Genomic DNA, 20866 nt, shown 5'->3' on the forward strand with positions numbered 1-20866 from the left:
TTTTTTTTTTTTTTTCTGTGATTTTATTCTCTCACCATTTATTTAAAAAAAAAAAAAAAAAAAAATCTCTATTATTTCGAATATTACAATAATTATTAAATGATGGTGGCTATAATGCTTGAATTAAATCTAAAAAAATTACATTTAAATATATATTAATTTTTTCATCTATTATTTCGATTATTTCAATAATTATTGAATAATGGCTACTATTATGGTTGAATTAAATTTAAATCAACAATAAATTTCGATCACAGTGAAAGTTATTAACATGCGTTATTAGCCTATTATCGATAAAGTCTATCAATGTTAGAATTGATACAATTGCTATTATTGATCGACTTTATTTAGCTTTATTTGATGTTTAGTTGTTTCAATATTAAACCTTTAACGTCTCTCTATTAGTCTTGTAATTTTTATATCATTCTATCGTCCACTTTGAAAAATAAATATTGAAGCTTAACCATCGTGTTATTATGAAGAAAAAAAAAAGTTAATGGTCCTGATATCTACAAGATTTGAAGCTTATTGATGTTAATTGATATGTATTCTTATTGATGTTAATTGATATGTATTCTTTTGTTAAAAACAAAGTCGTTACTGTATGCATGACATATCTATTATACATGAAAAAAATCATTTAAAAACATTTCATAAATTGTGTCATTAACTTGAACGATTGTAAAATTTATACTTCCATTTTTTTTTCCAACAACGTTCCTATGAGACATACATACTTAATACTTGTCATATTGTTCATGTTTAACATCTATGGGGGCGTACATATTAACATAATATATATTATAGCATAAACTTAATATAGTACATATCATACAATCATAAAACACGACACGTGCACGAGTCAAAAGTTTGTACATATCAAACCCGAGCCAAAGCAAGCTAGATCTAACAAACAAAAAAAAAAAAAAATAGTATCATCCAACAAAAACCTCCCTTCTGGCATGACCACGCTCCCTTATTTCTCAATCTACCAGAAACAACCTTTATTGTTTCTATTTATTATTATTTTTTCTAATCTTTTTTGGTTGTTACAAATATAGTATAAATCCATCCATGAAGATGACTTCAATGTGGCACATGAATCTATTTCAATGATGAAAAGATATTAGAGAGAAACATCAATCAATATCATAGAGAAACAAGAACTAAACTCGATGAGAATAAAAGTAAAATGATATTTTTTAGCTCAATTTAGCTTCCATATTATTACCCGGCAGCCGCAGTAAACCCACCATGTAACGACTCAAATCCACCGCTAGCAGATATCGTCTTCATTGGACTTTCCCTTGCGGGCTTCCCCTCAAGGCTTTAAAACGTATCTACTAGGGGAAGGTTTCCACACCCTTATACAGGGTAATTTGTTCTCCTTCCCAATCAATGTGGGACATCACACCACTTCCGACATCCAATTTCTTTGTTCCTTTCAAATAATTCAGTCTAAAAATTTACCCATTTTAGCTTGTGTCTCGTAGATACTTCAGAAAAAGCAGTCGATTATAAGCCATAAACTATCCCAATGAACAAGAATGGTGAATACATGGTTTAAGAAAGAGGAGATATAATAGAATATAACTATTATGGCATATCAAAAACGATTTATACATAAGACCATAGGAACTGATCCCAAATATTGAGGTTAGTTTTCCTTCAAAGTGGCTACAACATTTGTCTTGTATCAACTACAAAAAGATTTCAAAGCGTAATAGAAAATATAAGAAACGATGAACATGTTCAGGGCCCTACCTCAAAATCCCCTCGTATAATCTTGCTTCAAAAGAATTCTGTCATTAATCCATGGCAATATTATTTCCCCGTGATGTTGTTGTGTTTCCCTGCACGAAAGCAGGAGGGATATCAAAACCTATTCTGTTAGACCCTGAAATGAAAGCTAGCAAAATCAGAGAATCTAAACTGAACATATGAAATAATCTTCATCCTTTGACATAATTGTCACCTTCTTCAGATCGAAAAACTGGAAACGACGTTATAAACATCGGCACTCACCAATTTAGTTCAGAACTGTCTTTTCCCAGTTCTCTGATCCGCATCCATGTCACCAAATAAGCCAGAGTTTTTAGAATTTCTGTCACCAAATCCTGAACTACGACCTGAACCACCGAAATCCCCGAAGCCACCGGATCGACTAGAACTGCCGAAGTCTCCAAACCCACCAGAACGACCAGAACCAAAACTACCAAAAGATCCTGCATTGTTCGAGCTAGATCCACCAAATGCAGATCCAGAGCTACGAGACCCAAATGAACTGAAACCGTCGGAGCTAGGTTCACTATTTCTGCCCCCTTGCCCAAAAGAATCCCTGCCACCGGAACGTCTAAAACCTGAATTTTCATAACCTGCCGAACGACCAAAACTTGGACCTCTTTGACCACCAAAACGGCCTGAATCATTCATTCGACGATCCCTGAATCCTCCTCCTCCAAAAGAACTAAATTGACCACCACCACTGAACATATCGACATGAGAACCACTCTCAACAGAGATCTTCGGAAGCTGATAATCAAGAACAAAGCAATCAGTGTCAACTTTACATCAAGTAGTAATATACTCCAAGGTGGACTACTATTAACTCGTAAATTTCTGAAATCGGAGGATACTAGAGAAGTCGATTGTTATAATTACAGCACCCTACAGTGATTGGTATGCTTGATTTTATCAGCTACGCAGATTACCGGGCAGTTATTTCATATACAAAACAAATCTTTAATTAAAGGTAAAGAATTTCAGAAAACCAAAACGCACATGGCAATCCACCCTTCAGAATACACTCAGTTTTTTGGTGTTGATTGCTTATCATGCGAGAACCAGTAATTCAGGGATAAAATCTAGCATATGAGAACGCGATAGGCTTGGTTTTTTTGCAAATGAGATCAGCTTAGGCTTGAAATATGAATCATCAACTTCTAAACAATGCATGAACCAGTACCCATGGCATCTATTTACTAACTGTTCCTGGAAACAGAAACTTACGGCAAGCAAACAATAAATGTGCATAAGCCTTCTCCTTACCCTCAATGCTGAGTTCAATGTTTCTCACGATTAAAATATAGGAACAATGATGGAAGTTCCACTTTTGTATTAAAAAAAAAAAAAAAAAATCCAAGTTGCAAATTGTTTGATGCTGAAGAGAGATCCTAACCTCATTAAATCTGCAGCCTACTTCACGCTCAATCATCCTGACAGCCCTTGACTGATCCTGTGAGTAAATAAGAATAGCACTACCTTTCTTGCCAGCACGACCTGTACGTCCTGATCTATGGACAAATATCTCTGTGTTGTTTGGAAGCTCAAAATGTATTACCTAATAAAAAATCAAGGTCAGAAAGAATCCATGGGATCTTAATGGCTATACAGACGAAAGACTCCCTCACCCTTCAAACCACTTCCTCCTAGGCTCCCAACAGCACAAGAGGAAGAGAGATGATAGAGTCTGGTACTACTATTACACTGCCCTAGTTTGTTTTCAAAGTTAAGAGTAAGGTATATTATTGACAAGAAAAAATTTAATGATTCACCATGCAACCAGAGACTATGTGCTATAAAACAAGATAAAAGATAAAAAAAATATAGAGGAAGATTATCACTTACAAGATCAACATTGGGTATATCAAGACCCCTTGCTGCAACATCAGTTGCAACTAAAACGTTGAAATGTCCGTCTCTAAAACCAGAAAGAGTTCTTTCTCTCTGAGACTGTGAAATATCTCCATGCAAAGCTTCACATCTGAAGTTCCTTGCCATTGCATAGGCTAATCTATCAGCATCACGTTTCGTTTGAGTGAAAACAATACACTTTCCTCCTTTTGCATGTTCCTACAAAGCAGATAATCATTGGCAACAGCATGATGAAAGCAAGCATTCAACAAGCAACATGAAATGATAGAACCAGGTAAAATATGGCTTTGCAGAAATCAAAGGGGGGAAAACAGAAGCTATGCAACCATACTGTTATCAGAGGTCCAATTATTGATGCTTTTCCACGCATATCTGAAACAATTGAAAATAGGCTAATTCCATCTGCCAATTTCTGATCAGAATCTCCAACCTGAAATATTGATAAGTTTTGTCAAACTTCCAATCCTCCAACCGAACTTCATGAGACAATTGAATAGTGATTTTGATTAGCAAGAGCAGTTTCAATTATTTAAAATATCATGTGCACCTTCAGTTTCTGAGTCCACTAATTTGATGGTTGTGTTGTCAGTGATATAATTTTTTAGAAAAATGCTTCAGTTGATATTATTAGATTCCAAGAAGTAGAAAAGATATTAAGTAGCCAACATACTCACAAGATCAATAGTTAATGGATTGGTTAGGTAATTTTGAGTGAGTTTTCTGATCCAAGATGGCATTGTTGCAGAGAACATCATAGTCTGACGTTTCTGAGGCAACCTCTCCAAGATCTTCTCAACATCCTCTTGAAAGCCTACTTGAAGCATCTGATCTGCTTCATCGAGAACAACAAACTGGACTTCTGATAAATTAAGCGAACCCCTATTGAGAAGATCAATCAAGCGACCAGGTGTGCCAACAGCTATGTCAACGCCATAGTCAAGCTGCCTCATTTGGCGTGAAATTGGTGCCCCTCCATAAACACATATTGTGTCCAAATTAGGTGCAGCCTCTTGAAACTCTTTTTCAACCTGCCGAGCAAGTTCCCTTGTTGGAGCTAGAACCAGGGCCAACGGGTACCTTCCTCTTCTGCATAATTTCTAACGAATTATGATTTTTTATAATTTAAAGAATACCCATTCAAACCCTTCCCAGATAACGAATTAAACAGAAACTAAGCTAATTGGAAGAAAAATGACCAAGATTGAAACACAAACCCGTGTTTCGTATTGAACTGAATGATTTTATCCAAGATCGGAATTCCAAAAGCAAGAGTTTTTCCTGTTCCAGTTCTAGCACGACCAATCATATCACGGCCTTGCATGGCTGGTTCTAGCACGGCTCTCTGAAAAAGATTGAGAAACAGCATACTTTTAAACCCCAATGGAAAACGAAACACGAATCTCGAAACATACCCAAACGGAACTATTATAAGCCGAAATCAAAACATATGCATTATTCGACTGAGGAATATGAACGATATGCACATTCCACAATACAGGTACCACACGTACGGCCAAAAGGTGTCGAAATAAGGAACATGGCCTCTAGCTCTCAAAACAAATGAAATTGGTTCCTAAAAAATATAACCGTAACTTCATCGCCATAATTCAACGTCCAAGCTGGGGTGAGTTAGGGCGGATATAAACAAGCAGTAGTTTGTAGAAGCGATCAAAATCGTCGAAAATAATTTTCAAAAATTTCTCTACGACTCGCCCATGTTGTTCAACCCCAACAGAAAAAACTGGTAATCATGAAAGAAATGAGAAAAAAAAAACAGTACCTGAATAGGGAAGAGCTTCGTTATACCCTTTTTCGCCAAAGCAGAAACAATCTCCGGCGCGATCCCAAGACTGCCAATCTCGAGTCCTTCATCACCGCTTTTACTGCTGCTAGCATCATCGTATTCCTCCACCGCAAACTCCGCCCGGGAAACCAACGACGACTTAAAACTCAACGGCCCAGAAGCCGAGTGAAATCCCATCGATTGAAAACCAAAACCCAAAGCTCTCTCCGTCACCCCAGTAGTGGAGAAACGTCCGAACTCAGCAGCAGGTACAACACCGCCATTAACATCCACAGAAGACGTTAAAAAGTTCGCGATTGGGGCTAAGAAGGTAGAACTAACTCTACCTCTGGAGGCCGCTAAGGCAGCGGATCTCCGTAGAAGAACTGAACTCATCATCGTCTTTGAGCACGAATTACACTAACAGAGCTGCTCAAAGAGTTCGTGGAAGAAGTGAAGAGAGAAATGATGGGTAATGGAACTGGCTAGGGTTTAAGAAGAATATCGCAGAGTGAAAGGGGCTTTAGTACTATCGGACTCCCGAGTAAATGGAGGCCTTCCCAAATTAGGGCAACACCCGACATGCATCATTTTCATAAAATAATGAACGAATTACATTTATGCCCTTCGAACTTTTAATTATTTCAAATTAATTCAAAAATATATATCTCAAACTTTATAATTTATTTAAAAAAATATTTCTATTTCAAAATTATATCTAAAAAATACTAAAAAATACTTTTACACGTTATTTTGGATCAAAATAGTGTTTTGTTTTAAAATATATAAACTTTTCACTAAAAAAAAATAATAATATCTATTATAACGGTAAGGGTATTTTTTTAGACTTTATCGTAATAGTAATTATTATATATTTTGAAAATCTCACGACATAACAATTTCACCGGTGCACATCAACTAAAGCAACTATTATCATCTTAACGGGTTTTAAAAACAGATTAAATTAAACGACCCACTATAACTCACAAGCAACAGCAATTCTCACTGCCGTCGAGTATTACCTTAGATTTTACGACTTTACATGAACGTAGGTCGAGACTGGTTTACGTGCACAAGACAATCGTTTGATCTCATGTCTCCTGATAAAAATAAAAAACTCGTAAAATCTGAAACATTATATACACGTAAGAACTAGATAAAAACAAAATTTAGACTCAAGAAATGAATGAAAATATAACAAAAATGGGCATCAAAGTTCCACAGTTACCAGCTAGGTTGTGATTTGAGAAAGGACTTAGATTTCTCCAGCTAAGTGAATTTTGTATTACAATATACAAACATAGAGTAAACAAATATATAACATTAACAGATCTTAGCACATAAACCCTCCAAGTTTTGTTGGTGAATGCCATTCAAAATAATTTTCTCATCTCTTTGGTTATTATGATGAATTACATCATCAGCATAATCCAATTCATCGTCTTCCTCGTCCTCATCCTCGTCCTCGTCCTCCATAGACCTAGAAAACTTACCTGCTCTTTCTGCATCGCTACTCTGATTTGGATATCCTACGAGTTGATTAGCTTCATCGAGCTCTTCGGCTGTGTTCGCCAAAGATAACAGGATGTTTTTCGCTTTTTGATCAGGTCGAACGCCACACGATTCGATTTCCTTGAACCAAATAACAGCACTGCCAAAATCCTTGTTTTTTCCAAATGCATCCATGATCGTTGTCAAAATCATTTGATTCACTCTTATTCCATTGAGCTTCATTTCTTCATATTTTTTAAGCATCTTGTCAAGATTATTTATTTTAGCATACCCTTTGATCAATGTACCATAAGTAACGACATTGGGTCGAAAACCGTCCTGTTTCAGTTGTCTGAAAAAAATTTCGGCTCCTTCCATGTCGGATGCATTAACATAAGCTGATAACATGGTTGTATATGAGCATATATCTGGACTGCATCTGTATCAAACAAATGATGATGCCAATCTATTACCAAAAGCTCAAGAAATGCATGCCAAAAGAACCAGGGAATTGGAACCACATTACATAAACTTCAATCAATACTACACTAAAAGAGGATATTGAATCACTAAATGCAATCATTAGGCAGATAATAGTACCTGTCTCTTCTCATACTCTTGAACACAATCTTAGCTTGCTCGACCATCCCAGAGATTGCAAATGCATCAAGCAAAATATTATAAGCTTTGCGAGTTGGTCTGAAAAACGCCAGGCAGAAACGTTTTATCAGTGCACAACTATTTTGGTTTACTATTCATCATTAGCAATGCCCGTGTAACAGCTCAAGTCTACCGCTAGTAGATATTGTCCCCTTTGGGTTTTTCCTTTCAGACTTCCCCTCAAGGTTTTTAAAACGCGTTTGCTAAACAGAGATTTCCACACCCTTATAAAAAATGTTTTGTTCTCCTCCCCAACCGATGTGGGATCTCACAATCCACCCCCCTTCAGGATCTAGCGTCGTCGCTGGCACTCGTTCCCTTCTCTAATCGATGTGGGACCCTACAATCAACGATCTCACATCGGTTGGGGAGGAAAATGAAGCATTATTTATAAGGGTATGGAAACCTTTCCCTAGCTGCCGCGTTTTAAAGAACTTGAGGGGAAACCCGAAAGGGAAAACCTAAAGAGAACAATATCTGCTAGCGATGAGGTTGGGCTGTTACAGCCCGATGTCAGTGTCAAGTGAATTTGAAGCAAAATAGAAAAATGAAACCCATATTATGGGAGAATATTGATTTCCAACCAGATACTATATGCGGTAGTTAAAAGAAGAAAGTGCCGAAGGGAAGTACCTGACACCAGCATCAAGCATTTCCTCAAAAACTGCTAGTGCTTCTTCCTCTCTTCTAGCTTTACCATAAGCACCAATGAGTAAAGCATAGCTGACAACATCTGGTTGGAGTCCAGCTCTTTGCATCTACAGATGAGAATTTGAATTCAAATTTGATCAATCTCGTTAAGAAGGAATAGGAGATGAACAAAAGATTAAACTATTAAATTGGCTGACAACATTGGCCACTGAAGCAAAAGCATAACCTCCCAAAATTTTAACTACAACACAGCCGCTAATATTCTTGTGATGCAATGGAAGTTACCAAATATTCAAGATTTCGTTTCCCTAACATCTCGATCATACCAATATTTGCTACATCGTTCAATCGGTCTTCAATTCACACAACCCAGAAAATGTGACAGTTACACACTTGCCAATTGAATGTTCACATGGTTATTGTCTTAAAAGATTAAAACTACAATGGAAAGAACCCAATAAGACTTTCATATCCAGAGCATTAAAATCACATAAACTAGACAGAAATCAGCATATGGTCTTAAAATCAGTGGCTCAGGAAAAGTGCTGCTCAATCGAAAACCTAAACAGCCCCGTTCATAAGAGAAAATTATTCACTGACAGTATCCTACATCTGAAATTCCTAGAACTTTTACCCATGTGAAAACAATGTCTAGTAAAGACCCATATAGGTTTACCTGATCATAAATCCTTGAGACCTCCTTGTAGTTGGTTTCAAACGACATCAAACTATTATAAGTAATTGTAGATTGTGGAACTCCTCGTGCTGCCATTTCAGAAAATAATTTACGAGCCTTTTCGTAATTCCCAGCCTTCTTGAACATATAAATCATCATGTGGAACATCTTTTGGTCTGGCTTCAATACTTGCCCTTCCTTGTTCAAGAGGGAGTCAAAGAGTTCTTCAGCTTCCTTGAATTTACATCCCTACAGTAATGCCTCGTCATTTTGTGAACCAAAACAAACAAACCAAGAAATGCACACATTCGAAGATTGCATAGGCTTGAAAGAAGAAAACGAGTTTCTGAAACGAAATTTTGCAAAGTGTTTGATTCGTTCGGTTAGGAACTTATATCCAAAGAATAAAAATAAATTAAATCAAAATTCAGATTGTGATCAGCTTTGAGTTTTGGGACAAAATCTTGATAGGGAGAGCTTGTGTTTCAAGTTCCAACAAAATTATTCTGCATTGGAGCATAATATCCAGAATCACATATACAGCCTTAAATGCCCCAAATTTGACATTGAAAGTTCACAATAATTAAGAACATTCTTGATTTTCATGAGGCTCGAATTGAAGGATTAGACCGATAAATGAAGGAATATAGTTGAAAGGCTTTAAATAAGATAATGTTTAAACTTAGTACCTCAACAAAAGTTTTTAGCATAATTTGATATGTCAATGCAGAAGGTTCAGGACCACCGGATTGCATCCTTCTAAAGATTGCTTCAGCATTATTATACCTGCCACCTCTTCCATATGCTTCCATAAGAGCAGTATGAGAGATCACGTTTGGTGCATAACCCTTCTTATTCATCAAGTTTAAAACTTTTTCTGCACGATTGAACTCCCCTAGCTTTCCATAAGCTGTAATAAGCATCAAATAATCCATTTCACTAAAGTTCCACCAGCTCTGGGTCCGGAGCCATTCGAGAATCTATAAGACAGTTGAAAAACACGATTTTGGACGATCAGCACATCTGAAGCTTGGAAGTTGTAAAACAAAGGACTTGGGAATAGAATCCGGACATTACAACGACCATGCAAGAACTTAATTTTTTAACTTAAATTACTTGATATTCATATTGAATTTAAAACACGCATTTGAACAATTCTTACACGAACATAGTGTTTAAGTACATCTTCTGATTCCAACTAGAAGACGTTAATGATTTCGAAATAGCGTCTAAATTGTTTCACAAACTTTAGAGGCAGACTATACATCAAATGGTGCATTGCATTATCTTACATAAGACTACATTTTTATACTCATTCAATTCTAATTTCAGGCAATTCGCCCTTCGAGATTCATTTTTCATTTCCTCCTATAAAGAACAAAATTTTGAAACAAGAGTAAATATCAAATCATACAAATGTTTATGCTCTGTACCTCACTGACAATGTTCCATTTCTTTAGCTGTTTAAATCTAACCAAGGTGCCCAACACTAAATCCTTCTGAATAGCCTCATTTTTTATCCTTCCACTTTTCAGCACAGAAACAGCAGAGCCTGTCTCCTCTATTTCATTCATCAATTTCCTCCAATTCTTCTGCTCCGCCTCGTCCGCTGCATCCTTAAATACTTCCAACTTCTTCCTTTTCTGTAAGAACTTCCTTGGTGTCAACATACCCATACAGGTAACCACCAATCTTCCACGTACATTAACATTCGAACTAATAGAATGTCTACGTGCTTGCGATTTACTGAAATAAAAACAACATAGCACATTTTCACCACCGAATAAACATTACATTAGTTCAAAATTTGTAAAGACCTCTGCACAGATGCACTTGTTATGCTCATACTATTAACAATCTGATAGTTGTCCCCACTTTTAACTTCTTTTGGTAATGAATTAGATCTTAGCATAGATATCCAATGCCAATTAATACATGCTAGCGCAGATTGAACCCTAAAGAACCTAGAAAATCCACATTTCTCCAAAAGTACAACTAGTCCTTCAGAAATCAAGCAGACGTTCAACGTTTCAAAGACTCACAACTTCAAAAATCCCTAAATCCACAATCTAATATCAATGAATAGCTCTCCAACAATATAGTAAGAATCCACAGAACAAAAAGGATAAAAAAAAAACAGCTCTCAAATAGAAATTTTAGAACCAGACAGAATTAAGATACCATATAGTGCCAGGAATTTTCGAGTTAGCTACTTGAATTGAGATAGAAAATCATTAAAAAGAGAGTATAATTGCAGTTCATCACAAAAAGAAAATACAATAAATCAACAACCAAGCGCTCGCAAACAAAAATGGGAACAAGTATGAAGATGAATAACGAGCGAAAGGGTTTAAGTAAGAGGTTTAAGCGTAACCTCCAATTGGGAAGAGGAACTGATATAACTGGCTTCAGAATCAGCGCTTGAGGCATCTGAGAAAGCTCTAGTTTCGGCAAAAATGGCTATGATGCGACCGGAGCTCCGCCTTCGTCCTTCCGGCGTTTGATATTTTTTTCTCAGAGCGCGCAGTTGCAGAGGGTCTGTTTAATATCTTATCCATTTATATTATTACTGTTTTTCTGTCATTTTAATTTAACGAGAGAGAAACTACGACTCTTCCCATATTAACCTTTTCATTTTTTAATTAGGTATAGCTAGTCAATTAAAAGTTTTAATTAAATAATTTATTTAAATTTCATGTCTACTAAAATTTTTAATTGAAATAAAAAATTAATTACTATTTATAAATCTATATATTTTAATTGATCGAATAAGCATCGATAGCTCCAGGGATGTACATTCAATCCGATAACTCGACAACTAGGACCAACCCAACCCGAACTATAACGATTGGGTTCGGTTGGATTAGCATTTCGGATAGGGTTGGGTTTATTTTTCTGAACCCAAACTGAATTGGTTCGGTTTCAGGTTTGTGGATAAAACCTTCGGGTTGACTCGAGCCAAATAAAAATATATAAATTATGTTAAGAATCCTTCTGTATTAATAGTTTTTCATACCTCGACATTTTTCTTTTATTATTTTGTTTTATGACAATGTTGAACTATATTAATATGTTTCAATTTTTTTTATGTGAATAATTATAGATGGATTTGTGTTTGTTTGCGAACTCTCAATATATTTATTTCTAAGATTGTATCTAAAAAATTATGAATCGTGGATAAATAAAACTTAAAAAAAAAAAATTTACAACTCGACAACCCAACCCAAAAATAGAGGGTTGGGTTGGGTTGGATTGAGTTGTGAAATTTTTCGGGTTGGGTTATCAATCCAACCAACCAGAACTTTTGGGTTGGGTAAAAAAAAAAATCTCAACCCAACTCAACCCGGATCATGTACACCCCTATCAAGAGCCGAGAATGAAGTCTGCTTTAAGAAATTTAGTTTGTCTTTCGCTATTTTATTTTGGACAAATGGTTTCGAGTATTGTGAAATCGATTTTAAAAATTTCAAGCTTTAAAATAAATACACTCGGAGAATAGCAGTCTTCTCTTGTTTTTCCTATTAGTGAACACGTAATTATCAACGTTACTTCTACACAAAACCATCAATCTTTGTCATTTAACCAAAGCTCGTATCTCGAACCGCTCCTAAAGAGCCAATGAGAGATATATGTATGAAACCATATATCGCCTTTCCCTTAAGCTCAAAACTATGGTAGAGGACGGAATAAACCCATTTGTGGAGACATTTTTTACGAAACCAAGTTGACCCCTATGTTTGGTCGAGTGCTTAAACTATGCTGATAGAGGTTATGAGGTATCGTCCCTTGATTATTACCAACATATGACGTGTAACTGACGTGTCGATAGCTTCGACTCGGTAGAATAAGAATTGTCAATTCCTTCTGTTGTCCACTTCTCGTTCGTTCAAATCATTTTCTCGGTGCTCCTTTCTCAAACATAATTTCTAATTAATTAATGTATCGAGACTAAAATTATAATTTTAAAAGTTAAAAAGACCAAATAGACATAAAATTCAATTACGCACAGTTTTATTACGTATGTTCGGGAGTGATTTTAACTTCTACACACGTTTTTAACCGTTAAAGTAATTTTTTAAGTGTAAAAATAAATATTAAAAGTGATTTTAAATGATAATTTAAAAATAATTATAGAGTCGGCCCAGTTCTCCAACTAAAACTGTCTTTACAAACTTGATAGTTGGGCCGAAATTACGTAGGCCCATTAAGTGGCCCAGCTCTCCAACATAAGGCAGTTCATGAAATTGAAGTTGGGCCAAAATAAATGGCCCATTATACGGCCCAATAGTCGAAATTGGGAAATTGGGCCACATTTCTGAAGGCCCATTTTATGGCCCAGTTTACATATACGGGCCTTAGAATTAGAGAAGACGCGCCACGTGTTGTTAACGTAAGATTTAAATTAAATGCAATTTCCATTTATTTAAAAAAAAAAGAAAAATCGTTTCGACGCCAAAAATTAATTACAAAACAAAATATTCATCTCGTTTGCCGCTCTGTTTCTTCGAGACAAATGTTGCGAGCCTCAATTTCCTCCGAGCTGTTGTAATTGATCCGCCACCGTAATCGTCGGTTTCCGACCTAATTTTCCATCTCAAATGCCGAGTTTTCAGCCTCTTTTTCGTCGACAATGATCCCTTTCAAGCAATCATTCGTTTGTGTTAGCCCCTCAATTTCTCAGGTATGATTGGATTATTGTACGTGTTTTGATGGCATTGGAAATTCGAGGTTGAAAAGAAGTTTTGAGTCAAAAATTGGGAGGAGTAAAGTAGTTGTGAAATTATGATCCTTCTGTTGAATCTTTTCCCCCCCTATTTTCTTGGCAACCAAATGAAAAAGGAACGTGCATTTCCATATTTTCTAATTCTGAGGAGTTTTAGATCCGCGTGTTTACGTTTAAGGCTCGTGTTTTTTGTGTGCATTTGAATCCACTGTTATATTGCTGAGAATATTCCGAAGAGGAAAATAATCAGACGGCCCGCAGTATCCTCTCTCGATTGGCGTCAACAGGGAACAATTGCTTTATTCAGAACCGTATTTGTGTTTTTTGTTCTAGTACAGGAAGTAAGGCGACACGAATCATCTCTGTTCTAGCGTAAAAGACGATCTATTCGCATTTGATTTTTCTTTTAATAAGTTTCGTAGTAGTCTTTGAATGTCTATCTCCACTTGTTATGATATTTGAGACATGACTGATAAGAATGCCTAAGATTTATATGGTTTCTGAGATGTTCATCACTAATTTTATGGCAGTTAGAAGAAGTAAATTCATGAAGGAAATTGTAGAAAGTAGAACTTATGGCGTCAAGTGTTGATGAAGATGGTAGGGAGCCAGCCATGGAGTCTGGAGAATCTGAGGAAGGAATTGTTGTCCGGGAAGTCTGTGCAAATGGGGTCTCCATAAAAACAACAGAAGTAGAAGCAAAACTCGATGAAGGAAATATTCAAGAGGCAGAATCTTCATTACGGGAAGGGTTATCCCTCAATTCTGAGGTTTGTTTATTTACCATCATGAAGCCATTATCATTGAAATGAACTTGAATTCCTGTTTGCTACAGGCTGCTATAAACATAGTCTAGTATGCAATTGAAGCTTATTTGAATTAGAAGGACAAAAATGAAAAACGAATTGGAGATCATAATTGAGTACTTAAGGCGTTCACTTCCTAAATTTATATAAAAAATATAAGTTCCTGAGTTTATTGTTCAGTTAGTAAGGCTTTGACCATCTATTTGTTGCCTGTTGGGAAACCTTTGTTAACTTCTGCCTACAGTCAAATTATCCAGGCGTTTCTGTTCGTATATTTTCCTTATTTTGATATCCTCCCCCACAAATTGTTGGAGTCTGTTTTTGTAATGTAATTAAAAACCCAAATCTTAACTAGATTCTATGACTGGAAACTCTATTCCATATATATATATATATATATATATATACCAATTAGATTAAGATTAATGAAAGTACAAAGAAGACCAACAGAAGAAACATGTCATCTAACATGAGGTCAACCAAAAAGGAAAAAAGGAAAAAAGGAAAAAAGGAAAAAAGGAAAAAAGAAAAAAAACTTTAAAAAAGGGGCACTAATGTAGTAGAAGTTTTTGATAGATACAATCTTTTAGTTCTTGGACCATAATTGTAGGAATATCAAATTTTATTTAATCTAATCGTTGTATTTTCTTTCTAGAAGTTTGAAAAAATTTATTTATGTCTGTAATTATTGAGCCAAAATGTATTTAAAAAAGGCATATATTATGATGCCAGTATCATGTTCTTTGATCTGCTGCGGTTTTCTATGCCCATGTTTCTATTTTCAGTTTTCCATTAGTACTATTAACTTGAATAATTAGTTGGTTGAATCAGCGACTTCAATTCCTAAGAGGCCTTTCTGTTTTCCTCAAAATCGTTTGGCATAAATTTCAGAAAATTATTTGAAAAAAAATCCAAAATCAAAACATAGAATACTTTGATCACATGAGCGTGCTCTAATTGTTAACCACTTCGAATATGTGAAGTCCACCAATGAATGAACAAAGAAGAGACTAAATTGATCGCTGTACTGCATCCTACTACTACCATACTACTATTTTTTTTGGGGAGTCATTCTGTTCAATATGCGGCAGCTTAGAAATATTGATCAATGATTTTTGTTACATAAAAAAATGGCTGCAGGAAGCCAGAGCCCTTCTTGGAAAGTTGGAATATCAGAGAGGTAATCTAGAAGGTGCACTACGTGTGTTCGATGGTATTGATCTCCAAGCAGCTATTCAACGATTACAGCCTTGTATTGCTGAGAAGACACCTCCAAAAAAAGGACGTTCGCGTTCTGATTCTCAGCCTGCAGTTTCACAGCATGCTGCAAGCCTGATGCTTGAAGCCATATATTTAAAAGTGAAGTCTCTTCAGAAGCTAGGGAGAGTAACTGGTAAGAAGGACTAATCTAGTGTAAATGGGGATAGACATACACTCTTTCTTTTTTTTTTTTTTTTAATTGTGCATCTCAAATTCTAACTAATACGGGACTTTTCAGAGGCTGCTGATGAGTGTACTAGTGTACTTGATGCCATAGAGAAGATATTCCAACAAGGAATTCCTGACGGGCAAGTGGATGATAGATTGCAAGAGACTGTCAATCAGGCTGTTGAACTCCTCCCTGAGCTGTGGAAGCAGGCTGGCTGTTTCCAGGAAGCAATATCTGCCTATAGGCGTGCTCTCTTAAACCAATGGAACCTCAGTAATGACAGCTATGCTAGGATCCAGAAAGGATTTGCTGTGTTTTTGCTTTACAGTGGAGTAGACGCTGGTCCTCCTAGTCTAGCTGTTCAACTTGAAGGTTCATATGTACCGAAAAATAATTTGGAAGAAGCAATTCTACTTTTGATGCTTCTTGTGAAGGAATGTTTCCTTGGTAATACAAAATGGGATCCATCCGTGATGGAGCACCTAATATTTGCTCTATCCTCATGCAGACAGACTTCTGTTTTAGCAAAACAATTTGAAGAGGTCATGCCTGGGGTATATCGCCGTGTAGATCGTTGGAAGTATTTAGCTCTTTGTTATTGTGCAGCAGGACAGAACAAAGTTGCCTTGAATCTTCTGAGAAAGACTCTACACAAACACGAGCAACCAGGCGATGTAGCAGCCTTATTACTGGCTGCCAAGATCTGTAGTGAGGATCCTTATCTAGCTGCTGAAGGTGTTGAATACGCCCAGCGGGCAATGAATAATTGTATAGGAGATGAAGAGCATTTAAAGGGTGTGGGTCTTCGCATGTTAGGTCTTTGCTTGGGAAAACAAGCCAAAATTTCTTCCTCTGACTTCGAGAGGTCCCGTCTTCAGTCAGAGGCATTGAAATCTCTTGAGGCTGCAAATGGTCTGGAGAGAAATAACTTAGATTTGATGCTTGAGTTAGGAGTACAGTATTCCGAATATCGGAATTTGAATGCTGCATTGCAATATGCAAAGAAGTTCATTGATGAAACCGGTGGCTCTGTCTTAAAAGGCTGGCAGTTGCTCGCTCTTGTTTTGTCTGCCCAAAAGAGATTTCCAGAGGCGGAAGTGGTCACTGACGCTGCAATGGATGAGACCACAAAATGGGAACGAGGACCACTTCTCAGACTCAAGGCAAAGCTGAAAATCTCTCAATCGTTACATATGGATGCTATTGAAACATACCGTTATCTCCTTGCATTAGTTCAAGCACAAAAGAAATCCTTTGGACCGCTCAGAATCGTCCCTCAGGTTAGAATTTGCTTTATATTTGGAAATTTAGCTTCTATTTTAAATATAATTCCTACTTTTTTTCTAGCAGAAGAAAATAAGTAGTTCAAATGCGTTTTAACTCTATAAAAGAAAACTTCAGTCAATTGTCGCTGGTTTTAACTGTAGAATATGTGAGTTACTAGCTTATAAACTTCTGGTATGCACAAGTTATTTTGTTGAAGTTGTATCCTAGAATAACAAGGAGTCTACAACATTAAAGTTGTCAATGGAACTCCTTTTCACCGAATTGTATATTTATTATCTCTTTCTTTGATCTCGGCCGTCTAAATAGAATGTAACTTACGGACAAAATATATTTTGTATACATGTATGATTCACTTTCTGCCTCAATTATAGGTTGAAGATGACAAATTGAATGAATTTGAAGTTTGGAATGGTCTAGCCAATTTATACTCCAGCCTTTCACATTGGAAAGATGCAGAGATATGTCTAGGAAAAGCAAAAGAGCTGAAAGAGTTCTCCCCAGAATTACTACACACTGAAGGCAAGATCTGAATACTTTTATTTATTTATGTATTTATTTTTATGAATTAATATTGTCATTTGTTATCTTCTAAGCCGTTCAAAATCGTTATCGTGCACCTTGACACTCTTATACTGCTTGCCTGCTTCTGAAAGATTAGCTAATACTTCAATTGTTATAGAAAAATGAAAATTCATAAGCAAAGGATCTCTTTCATGAATTGACTTTCACTGTCTATCTTTGTCCTTCAAGTTTATCAATTAACATTCTGTCTGGATCTGGAAAATTGTTAATTACTATAAATTCTCTGAAATAGTTGCTGAACTAGGTTCTTTTCAAAACTTGGTCTAACCTCATGTTGCCAACCTGTGCTGAACTTCATAGTTTAGACTTTGTCGAAGACTGCCACGGCTGCCGTTTATCTCCTACAACAGGACGGACCATATTAGTGCGAGAAGTAGGAATTTTTCTCAAGTGTGTGTCTGCCCTGATGAGTTCTATGATCTCCCATTTAGATAGTCTTATGAAATCTTAATAACTCTATCGACAAAATCCAAACTTTTTGGTTGCTCAGCCGAATTCGTTTGTCTTTTTCTTCTTCACCACTTCAAAGTAATACAAGTCTTAGCTTTGTGCATGTTCCTCATAATACTTGCTCAGAAGTTTTTATTTTGGATTGAGATCTTTTGTTTGACAACATTTAATTTTTATGAATTTGGCGTAGCCCCCCTCCCTCTCAAACAAGATTTGCATGTATGCATAATGTTGTTCAATGTCAATCAGTATGTTACTTAAATATAACCCTTGGTAGATTTAGATGGCAATCAATAAGACGGAAGTAGAGAATTCGTCAATTTGCTGATTCAGAATGACACTATAATAATTAACTTGTTGCTAAATCCTTTGTTATTCCTGTCTTCATTGTTGCTAAATCCCTTGTTATTCCTGTCTTCACCATTGTTAAGGATTTCAAGATGACAAAAGAACTCATCATATAAAAATAGCAGTGACAGAAAAAACAAAAGCCTGGGAAGAATGATTTGCATAATGGCTACAAGATTAGGATGCTAGTATTTATGTCCGTGATTAGAGTCTTCAATTTTTCTCATTTACGCCACAAAATATTGGTATTTGATGTAGTGTATCGTATGCATCGATGTCCTATCTCGCAGCTAAATTGTTCATCATTTGTTGTTTCATCAGGTCTAATGCACCAAGGATGTGAGAAAATACAGGAAGCCCTAGCCGCATACATTAACGCTCTTCTACTTGAACCAACTTACGTTCCTTGCAAGGTTTTGATTGGTGCTATTTGGTCGAAAGCAGGCCCCGATGCGTTGCCTATAGCAAGAGGCTTACTTTCCGACGCATTGAGATTAGATCCGACCAACGGTAAGGCTTGGTTGTACTTGGGGGTGATCCATAGGGACGAAGGACGAATGGCTGATGCAGTAGACTGCTTCCAGGCAGCCGCCATGCTTGAAGAATCAGATCCTGTTGAAAGCTTCAGCAGTATTCTATAGCCAGTCATTAATTTATTCCAAGGTTTCAGTCTAATAATTCATTTTAGATCTGCCAAGCTTTTGACAACTTCCTTTCTCCATATCATAAAGCAAAATTTCATTTTTCTTCCGTACAGGATGATCGACTTCAAACTAGCTCCGAAATGAATTGAAGATCGTATATATTTCACCTTCTTAGAGACCGAAACGAAGGAGTCTGGCAAAATGTGAAGAACTATGCTGTAAGTCGTAACTGGACAAACTCAATCTATAAATTTAGGAACATAAAAACTCTGTTCCAAAACTATATAAATGTGAAGTTAGGAAGGATGAATTCATGTAGAGAGATGAGTGGGTGGATATTTTCAACACTGATTGTTTGTTTGTTTTTACCATTCTTGCTCAGCAATGTACATTTATTCTTGTAACTGAGCAATATACACTAATGTTTATTTGTTGTGATGTAATCTATTTACTTTCTTCCAATCCAAAACGACTCGAAATTACTCAATATTCCTCTTAACCTTGCATCTACTTTTAGTTTGCCAGTGCTATCTTATTTTGATCTGATGACAATAAATTATTGATGCTGGATGAATGTGAGAAGCTGTAGTCTTGAGGAACAAAACTATGTTAGAATTCAAATTCGTATAATAGGGAAGGATAACGTATTTATAGATTTAGTTTCTTCAAGCATAGAAATCACAGTGCCACACCCAACATAAACTAAGCAAGCTCTACCGGGGAGCCTCAACAAATTAACAACCCTACAACAAGTGATGCAAATCTACAAAGAATGCATCATCGCGAAGGAAGGATTCAAAGTGTTTGACTCTTTCTTTGGACTGTTACAAATGGTATAAGAGGCAGATATTGGACAATGTGCCAGCAAGGAGGTCAAGCTTCGAAGGGGTGGACACGAGGCAGTGCGTCAGCAAAGACACTAGGTCTCGAAGGGGGTGGATTGTGTGATCCCACATCAATTGAGGAGGAGAACGAAGCATTTTTTATATATAAGGGTGTGAAAACCTCTCCCTAGCAGACGCATTTTAAAAACATCGAGAGAAAGTTTAGAGAAGATAATAGCTACTAGTGGTGAGCTTGAGTTGTTACAAAACGTGTAAAACCTATACATACTTAAAGAGGTTTACGAAGATTCTTTGGATGGAATAACGAACGACTGTAATTTCTAGTGAGAAAAGAAAGTAGACGAAGTTGAGGGGAGAAAATACTAGCAACAAACCGAAGAACTACAAGAGAAGCCCTAGAAGAATTTGGGATCCAAAACCAAAACATAGAGTGAGTGTCTTCTCCCTAGAAGAATGCACAAGAATATACTAGACTAACTTCGGGATTGGACACAAAATAAAAGATCCTCTGAAAACACCTACTTCACTAAGATACTGTCGAGGCATAAATATAAACCTTTCAATATCACAATCAATAATTCAAATCATTTTCAATAAGACATTGCTTTACCTCTTCAAGTGGTTATTATTTCTATGCCATTTTCTAGACCTATTTTACAGAAATATCTTCGGTTGAGTTACATCAGTTAAAAGTATTCAATTTTTAACCAAAATATAATATTCTGTATATAATATGGTATTTCTAAACATCTAAAGCTTATTTTTATGAAAAAAAAAAAAAAAAAAAAAAAAAAAAAAAAAAAAACTAAAATTAATTCATGTTTTTTTAATGTTTTA

General features: G+C 36.1%; 3 protein-coding genes across 5 annotated transcripts; 1 reads left to right on the plus strand and 2 right to left on the minus strand.

The window, feature by feature from the left end:
• Positions 1–1580: 1580 nt before the first annotated feature.
• LOC111788590 (DEAD-box ATP-dependent RNA helicase 53, mitochondrial) lies at positions 1581–5987 on the minus strand. Of its 2 annotated transcripts, XM_023668974.2 has the most exons (8): positions 5435–5985; positions 4869–4996; positions 4329–4740; positions 3986–4084; positions 3628–3852; positions 3179–3340; positions 2026–2532; positions 1581–1853 (listed from the first exon to the last, which is right to left on the minus strand). In XM_023668974.2, exons 1-7 carry the CDS (start codon positions 5834–5836, stop codon positions 2035–2037), a joined length of 1926 nt encoding a protein of 641 aa, XP_023524742.2. In that variant the 5' UTR covers positions 5837–5985; the 3' UTR covers positions 1581–1853; positions 2026–2034. The 2 variants fall into 2 exon arrangements, with proteins under 2 accessions (XP_023524742.2, XP_086977841.1); XM_087121715.1 differs by lacking the exon at positions 1581–1853 and having other exon boundaries at positions 2025–2532; positions 5435–5987.
• A 603-nt stretch (positions 5988–6590) lies between these two features.
• Positions 6591–11475, minus strand: LOC111789277 (Tetratricopeptide repeat (TPR)-like superfamily protein). The gene is made up of 7 exons (XM_023669994.2): positions 11290–11475; positions 10349–10661; positions 9605–9895; positions 8916–9164; positions 8222–8346; positions 7529–7627; positions 6591–7367 (listed from the first exon to the last, which is right to left on the minus strand). Exons 1-7 carry the CDS (start codon positions 11343–11345, stop codon positions 6761–6763), a joined length of 1740 nt encoding a protein of 579 aa, XP_023525762.2. The 5' UTR covers positions 11346–11475; the 3' UTR covers positions 6591–6760.
• A 1894-nt stretch (positions 11476–13369) lies between these two features.
• Positions 13370–19671, plus strand: LOC111785307 (protein NPG1). Of its 2 annotated transcripts, none has more exons than XM_023665719.2 (7): positions 13370–13596; positions 14169–14408; positions 15585–15837; positions 15943–17153; positions 17532–17679; positions 18862–19203; positions 19298–19671. In XM_023665719.2, exons 2-6 carry the CDS (start codon positions 14214–14216, stop codon positions 19179–19181), a joined length of 2127 nt encoding a protein of 708 aa, XP_023521487.2. In that variant the 5' UTR covers positions 13370–13596; positions 14169–14213; the 3' UTR covers positions 19182–19203; positions 19298–19671. The 2 variants fall into 2 exon arrangements, with proteins under 2 accessions (XP_023521487.2, XP_023521494.2); XM_023665726.2 differs by lacking the exon at positions 13370–13596 and adding an exon at positions 13975–14010.
• The last annotated feature ends 1195 nt before the right edge of the window (positions 19672–20866 follow it).

Source organism: Cucurbita pepo, chromosome 2, assembly GCF_057944985.1.
Source record: "Cucurbita pepo subsp. pepo isolate OVF chromosome 2, ASM5794498v1, whole genome shotgun sequence".
Lineage (NCBI taxonomy): Eukaryota > Viridiplantae > Streptophyta > Magnoliopsida > Cucurbitales > Cucurbitaceae > Cucurbita > Cucurbita pepo.